Genomic DNA, 7,641 nt, shown 5'->3' on the forward strand with positions numbered 1-7,641 from the left:
ACTGAATATCTTTGCGTGGTTACTGTCGGAAACACCAAAATGCTGTTGGACTTTGATACGGGATCATCAGACTTTTGGGTATTCTCTACAGAGCTTCCTAAATCTCAGCGTGGGCGCCATATACTTTATCCCCTCTCTGGGGTGTATGTACCCTGTGAGACGTGGTCAATATCTTATGGGGATGGGTCATTCGCCTTCGGTGACGTATATGCGGACAAGATCGCTATAGGCCCGGTAATTGCCCCTGTCCTGTCGTTCGGAGCTGCGTCAAATGTACATGCCAGGATCACTAATGATTACATGGATGGTATCGTTGGTCTCGGTTTTCAGTCTGGGGCAACATTTAAGCCGAAAACAGTCTTGACGTTTATGAGCAAAGTCGGACCTACACTTTCCCAAAACCTCTTTGCCGCAAATCTCCGCCATTCTCAGCCTGGAGAATATGACTTTGGCTTCATTGACAAGTCTAAGTTCATAGGTGCTCTGGCCTACGTATCCGTGGACTCTTCCGGGGGTTACTGGGCATTTACTATATCTGGTTACTCAATTGGCGGTGGCTCAAAAATTGCTCATTCCCTTGCCGGAATTGCTGACACTGGTACTACGTTGTTATTTATTGATAACGCTATTCTTCTCAACTACTGGAACAAAGTCAAAGGTGCAGGATATTCTTCACAATATGGAGGATATATATTTCCATGTAAGTCTGCCCTGCCAGATTTCAGTATTTATTTGAATGGCCAGAAGCGTACAATGCCTGGTTCTTACGCCAACTTTGCTCCTTTGAACGATGGAACCGGATTCTGCTTCGGCGGAATCCAAAGTAATGATGGTATTGGCTTTAGTGTCTTCGGCGACGTCTTTCTCAAGAGCCAGTACATTGTTTTCGATTTTAATGGCCCTCGTCTTGGATGGGGACAGAAATAGTATGGGACTTAGAAATGCATTTACGTCGGACTAATCAATTTTTACATTCAATTATTGTACTACCAGGGATAGACACAATGCAATCGGCTGTGGTGTGTAGAAGATATGCTCGACCTTTCATTGCCATTTATTGACTTTGAGGATGGTACTATAAAATCCTACACAGAATGTCTAAGTTATACCTTTATTAATAACAAATTACGTTTGCAGACTTATTTATCTTAAATATGCATATTTCTACCTCTAACTGCGAGACCTGTTTGCCTTCAAAGAGATAGGACGCAGAGTTGCGCTGTGCCAGCAATGCGAGGCGTGGAGACCAGGAAAATTTGAAGCCGAGTGGATTTCCAGCGCATTCTGGCGCCGGCAATCCTCCACAGTACGAGTAGAACTGCTTAATCTCTATCACATCCATTAGTTAAGTGAGATGACTTTGATATGATGGCCATCGTTGCCCAACGTGCATACCTTATTAGTCTTGTAGACACTTCTAAGCAACTCCAAATTTAATGCCATTGAATTCTGTACTAAGTTGCGAAAGTCGTTTCTGGAATTGTTGCCATTTCAAGCTCTTGAAAGTGGTTCTTGCGCGTCGGACTGGCACTTGTCTGTTGTGGATACCGGCATTTTAGGCCGGGTGCTGATACAAAGTGTTACAGGCGTCTCTTGCGTTGTGCAGTGGTCATTGCGATTGCACCAGAGCGCAAAAATAGTCCATTAGAGGTGCTTTTTGACGATTTGTGCAGAAAGTCTGTATAAATCATGCCCATCATAGACACACACTCACTTTTAATGTTCACATTTTCTAAAGCTCTAGGCCTCCCCGGTTTCTGTTCTTACCCGAAGTCTAATATGTCCTGAACCCTTTCAACCGGCTCATTTATGTTCTGATGTGTACGTTTTTGGAAGGTATAACAATCGAGAATAATGCCACAATTTCCTTGAATATGACTTTTTTAGATCCAAGGTAACCCTGAATCCTGTCGCTGATGATTTAAATCCACGCCAGGTGGATGTTTCCGATCAGGAACTACATAGCCAGTCACGTAATCCATAAGCGAGTGTGCCACACAAGCGCGTGTGCCACACCAGCCTACCAACACCACCGAAAATCATGGATATCACCAACCACATTAATAAAAATTTATTAAAATAAACAAAATAAATTCTCGATTTTCATATACATATTCTCATATTGGTCGCCAGTTGGCATTGGGACGTAATATTCCGTATTCCTGGGTTAAAAGCGATGTACCTAATAGCAGGGGTATCATAACTTTCATACCATATTGATTCGTACGTAGATGAATTCGAAAGACGTAGCCGTACAAGGAAGGCGACCTATTGGATTAGAAAGTCAGCACAATGCCTGTATTCCTTAAGCAAACAAGTTTTATTACCTCATCTTCAGAATAGGAGTAATTTCTCAATGTATACTGGTAAGAAAACAGCATCCAATATATTACATTGGGATCCGGTGGTGCAAACCGCTGCTCCAAACTCGCCCAGTTGCCGTCAGTTGCTGGCTGCAGTTCTGTATCATTGACATATGGAAGGAATACTCCTGCTGGTGACCTGTCCGTAAATTCCATTGCTCAAATTTATACGTCAAATTATCTGTCACGGTCCAGATATTCTCTGTACCCACTGTAGTGAATCGCGGGTCACCAATAAGGTTAGATTTCGGGATGCAGTGTTGCAGGTGATAAGAATATTGGCTGGCCGTCAAAAGATCCTCACTGAACACCGGCTTCTTATCAATAAAATCACAAGTATTGTGTTCCGGATCAAAGACACTAATATAGTACAGGTACAAATCAACTCCTTGACATGTACCAGTAAATTCAACAAAAATGACCCCGCTGTTATTCGCATAAACATCGACTGAACTAATCACAACCGTTTGAAAAGCGCCAACGGTATAGATGTCAAGACCTATACTGGTGCTTGAAAGTGACCTCTGGCTATTTTTTGAGGCTAACCCCGTAAAATTAAACCTGTCTTAGTTCAATAGAGACCGTAGCTGGCAAGTATCAACGCATTGCGTACCCATGGCCATTGCGACGGCGCGGCTTCGACCGTCACTGTCGTGATCGCAAATGCGAGGCTGTACTTCTCGTTTGGAATAAGCCCGGATATTTGCTGGTAACCAGACGGCGTATTATTTATTGTACACATAGTTAAAACCTAAATCCAGGAAAAATAATACCAGCTGGAGAACTGTCGTTCCATAAGACCGATCAAAATGCAAAATTCCATTTGCAATTGTCCAGTCCGATATATTTTAGAACCGTGGTGACTTCAAGACGTTAGACTCTGAAACGCAGTAATTCGATGACATATCTGGTATAGGCCCGGGCAAAGGCTCAGGGCAAAGGCTATCCCTTCCTCGCATGGCACGGTGCAGGAACGTCCGGAGACGTGGTAATTATTCGCTAATGATGATATGTCAAACCTTTGGGATTAAAGATTGGATGCGCTGTTCGTGAAAGTATAGTCCAGCGGACGTGAAACACGTTCTACTATTCAAACCAACAGCTAAAAAATGCGATGTCTATGACATACAACGTGTCGAGATGAATAATGTGCAATGCAGTGTTTAATTTCACTCAATCAATCCACCCTGTTTGCACAACGCATAGAACATGCTGTTCTTGTTACTCAGTAATACCTCTGGTTTGTCAAATTCAACGATTTTACCAGCAGCTAGCACCGCAATCCTGTCTGAATCAATAATCGTGTTTAATCGGTGCGCAATAGTGAGAATTGTCCGGTCTTTGAATTCCTTTCTAATCGTTTCCTGTATAATTTGATCGGTCTCTACGTCGACCGCAGCGGTGGCTTCATCGAGAACCAGTACCTTGCTCGGGGTGAGTAGTGCACGAGCAAGGGACATCAACTGTCTCTGTCCTACGCTGAAATTTGAACCACCTTCGACGACACGGGCGTAAAGTCCTCCATCCATACTAGCGACATGGTTCTTCAAATGACTGAGCTCCAATGCATGCCATAGCTGGTTGTCCGAAAACCTGCTGCCAGGATCGAGATTCTCGCGGACACTTCCCTCGAATGCTTGTGAGTCTTGTGGGATAATGGCTAGTCGCTGTCGCAGATCACGAAGGCCGAGCTTGCTGGTATTGACATCATCGATGGATATGAATCCACTCACTGGCTCAATCATGCGGAATAATGAGAGTGTGAGCGATGATTTGCCCGCCCCAGTGCGACCAACAATGCCAATCTTTTCACGCGGCTTAATCTTAAGATTGATACCTTTTAGCACAAGGTCCAAACCTAAGGCTGTTAGCGTTGTACTAAACGCTCAAGAGGTATTACAAAATACATACCAGGTCGGTACCGTGTAGAGAAATCATGGAACTCAACTGCACCATTCATTGGCCAGTCTGCCAGTGGCCGATTATCCTCGATGACTTCAGGCGCCTCACATGGTATCTTGCAATACTCCAAAATACGCTCGACTGACACAGTTGAAATCTCGACTTCAACGGTCGTGCGGACAATAGCGCCCAACGCCTGCGTAATCTGGAACGCGTAAGACATAGTCAGTCCGACAAGACCAGACGACAACCGGCCCGATGCGATTGCGAGAATGGAAAGAAGTGCCGTGGAAAATATGATCGTGCTGCCGAGAAATTCGAGTCGAATGGCAAGCCATCTGCGCGCAATCATTGATGGATAGTACGCCCTGTTATTGAAATCAATGTGATATTCGTTGATGCGGTTGAAGCGACGGATCTGTGAATACGCACGGATCGTGCTGACACCGTTAAGGCTCTCTTGAAAGTGAGCGTAGACCGGCGATCGAGAGATGGACTCGAGCCGTTTTAGCGCACGAGATGTCCGAAGGTAAAACTTTTGGTAGTAGACATACAGGAAGGCGATCGGAACCACCAGGAGGATAAATACTGGGTTGGTTGATGAGATGACGACTATTGAGAATAGAACCTTACACGTATTTGTCAAGAAATTGCTAAATACTCGCGCGAGAGCCTCGTCAACTCTGTTGACGTCTGCTGTGAATCTGTTGATGATGCGTCCAAGAGGAGTAGTGTCAAAAAATGACATAGGAGAACGAATAACATGTCGGAGCATGCGATCATGTAACTTTCTAGCGGCTTCGATAGTGCAGAAAATCCATAGTACAAGTGTGTAGAATAGAGTCAAGAAGGCTCCAGTAACACCAAAGAAAAGATAGACGCCGAGATATTTGCCTGTATCTGGATTATCACCGTATCGTGTATTCACATCACTCCAGTGCTTAAGCCAAACATTGCCACCGACAGACATACTGTTCGACGCAATCATGAGAACAAGGAAAGTTACAACAACTGAGAGATTGGCTGCCTTTATGTACTCTTTATATACTCCAAATTTGACTTTACCCTTTTCCGAATGCTCTTTGACTTGCTTGGACCGTCGATTGGGGATATCGTCAATAAGTGTCGGTTTCTTAAAACTTGCTGTACTAGCTCGTCGTAGAGGTACACCGAACTTTCCGTCGTGAAAGTCCGCGAGTTCCTCGTCATCCTCATCTTCAGGTTCGCCGGATGCCAACGGATGTGTCTTCTCGTCCGTGTCCTCAACGACGACTTGTTGCTCTCGGTGATTACCGAACTCATCGACCAATTTGTAAATCTCACTATCCGTTCGGGTCATAATTTCAGTATACAATCCTGTCTCGACGATTGCACCATCCCGTAGCATAGTAATAGAGTCCGCCTGAGCAAGTACGGCGATCGCGTTCGTAGCCATAATCTTCGTCTTTGTCGCCAATAATCCCTGGGGCCCAAGGACGTTGTCAATCAAATGACGGCCAACATGTTGATCAACTGCCGACAAGGGATCGTCGAGAATGTAAACATCAGCACGAGTATACACAGCTCGCGCTAAGGCCTGTCGCGCTTTCTGGCCACCGGATAAACTGATTCCCTTCTCACCGACGATAGTTTCATCTCCGTCTGGAAGAACTCCAAAGTCCTCTACCAACGCACAGGCGCGGACGGTTTTTTCGTAGAAATCAGCATGGAATCGTTTACCGAATAAAATATTCTCCTTGACAGTCGCATTCGTGATCCATGGGACTTGAGAACAGTATGCAACATGGCCGCGGACAGTTACAATGCCAGATTCACGATAGAGATCCCCTAGTAGAGCCTGGAGAAATGCTGATTTTCCCGCCCCGACACGACCAACAACGCATGCGAGTTGCCCGAGTTTGGCATCGAATGAAATATTCTTAAGTGCTGGAGGGTGCGTGCTAGACTCATCCCATAGGAAGGTACCGCTCGTGATTGTGACAGCTGACTGGTCACTCTCAGTAGCAGCATCAAGGTGCGTCACCGCATCGGGCTGTAGTTCAGACGCTACTAGGAAATCGCGCAGAGGAGTAGCCGAGACGTTCGCTTCAACAAACTTAGCAATAACTTGCGGGATCGGGGTAAGAGGATTGGAGAGAAGATTGAAGAGCGTCAACGCCGGGAAGACGATATCGGTCGAGAGGGGCCTGCCGGCCGTCCAAACAAAAATTGCAAACGTCGAACAAGATACAAAAAATGGAGCACATGAGCCAACAAAATTGGCAATGGCAGAATATACGCCCTTCTTTCGGAGATTTGCTAGCTCTTGGTCGTTTCGAATCGCGTTCAGCCTGGCGATAAATGCTTCCTCCCATGCATAGAGTTTGATGGACTTGATGGAAGCCAAAATCTCACCAGTAAGTCGAGTGCGCTTATCTTTGACTCTCATCTGTACCTTTTGCAATGCACGTCTCTTCCGAGCAATGTAGGCATTAACAAAAATCGTGCACAAGGTTACGCAAACACCGGCCCACATGCTGTTTCCGAGGAGTGCATGCAAGTTGTACAGACAATATGATTTGAAACGGACCGGACCAGAGGACTTGAGCGGATTGAGAGAGCTCCTGTAACCGCTGCACATCGACCGTCATATAGTTAACAATATCACCGGTCGACTTGGACTGCCGAGAACCATTTGACAAGCACATGGACTTGCGATAGATGCTCGACGTGAGTGACGACTTGATATTCAAGGCGGTACTAAAGCAACGAGTGAGATATTGCTGCTGCATCATAGTTTGTCCAAACGAACAGGCAAACATGCCAAACACAATAATAATTCCACCAGAAAGTGGAACTGGTTCATCCACGGTGCCATTATTGTATGAATTGACAAACAGCAATAGCCGCCGCAACAAGTTTGGCTGCATAAAGGCCAGGACATCACCAGTAAGCTTAAAGTAAATACCAATCAGATACGTAGAGCCAAAGCAGCGGAAGAGTGCACGAGGCAGTGACGGAACCGCAGTTGCTTCTCGGTCTGCCAAGCAACATCAAAATCTTCCCTTGTCTTGTCGGTTCTCGAGTCATGAGGAAGATCGGGTAAGTCTTCTTCTGTGAGGTAATTCTCGTAACCAATTTTCATCAATTTACTCAAGTAGAAAAATGTGAGCCGCGAGAAAATATTGGCGCCGGCTTCCGCGGAGTTGTCCATCTCGTTGTCGAGAGATTCATACTGTGACGGCAGTCTTGGAACGCACACAGTCACTATTCCAGTTAGGGTTCAGGGTTCAGGGTTTCAGGGTTCAGGGTTCAGGGTTCAGGGTTCAGGGTTCAGGGTTCAGGGTTCAGGGTTCAGGGTTCAGGGTTCAGGGTTCAGGGTTCAGGGTTCAGGGTT

General features: G+C 45.7%; 3 protein-coding genes across 3 annotated transcripts; 1 reads left to right on the top strand and 2 right to left on the bottom strand.

The window, feature by feature from the left end:
* Positions 1–1,141, top strand: V1508DRAFT_428109 (Penicillopepsin-1). Its single transcript, XM_066941766.1, has one exon. The coding sequence runs from the start codon at positions 40–42 to the stop codon at positions 925–927; it is 888 nt and encodes a 295-aa protein (XP_066792336.1). The 5' UTR covers positions 1–39; the 3' UTR covers positions 928–1,141.
* Positions 1,142–2,095: 954 nt separating this feature from the next.
* Positions 2,096–2,986, bottom strand: V1508DRAFT_464956 (uncharacterized protein; the record flags this gene model as incomplete). Its single annotated transcript, XM_066942908.1, has 4 exons — positions 2,096–2,268; positions 2,328–2,502; positions 2,535–2,904; positions 2,977–2,986. 4 exons carry the CDS (start codon positions 2,984–2,986, stop codon positions 2,104–2,106), a joined length of 720 nt encoding a protein of 239 aa, XP_066792337.1. The 3' UTR covers positions 2,096–2,103.
* Positions 2,987–3,532: 546 nt separating this feature from the next.
* V1508DRAFT_464957 (P-loop containing nucleoside triphosphate hydrolase protein) lies at positions 3,533–7,458 on the bottom strand (the record flags this gene model as incomplete). Its single annotated transcript, XM_066942909.1, has 4 exons — positions 3,533–4,227; positions 4,275–6,781; positions 6,816–7,101; positions 7,224–7,458. The coding sequence occupies 4 exons, from the start codon at positions 7,456–7,458 to the stop codon at positions 3,533–3,535; spliced, it is 3,723 nt and encodes a 1,240-aa protein (XP_066792338.1).
* Positions 7,459–7,641: the final 183 nt, after the last annotated feature.

This window comes from Lipomyces doorenjongii, assembly GCF_038497915.1.
Source record: "Lipomyces doorenjongii strain NRRL Y-27504 unplaced genomic scaffold V1508scaffold_142, whole genome shotgun sequence".
Classification (NCBI taxonomy): domain Eukaryota; kingdom Fungi; phylum Ascomycota; class Lipomycetes; order Lipomycetales; family Lipomycetaceae; genus Lipomyces; species Lipomyces doorenjongii.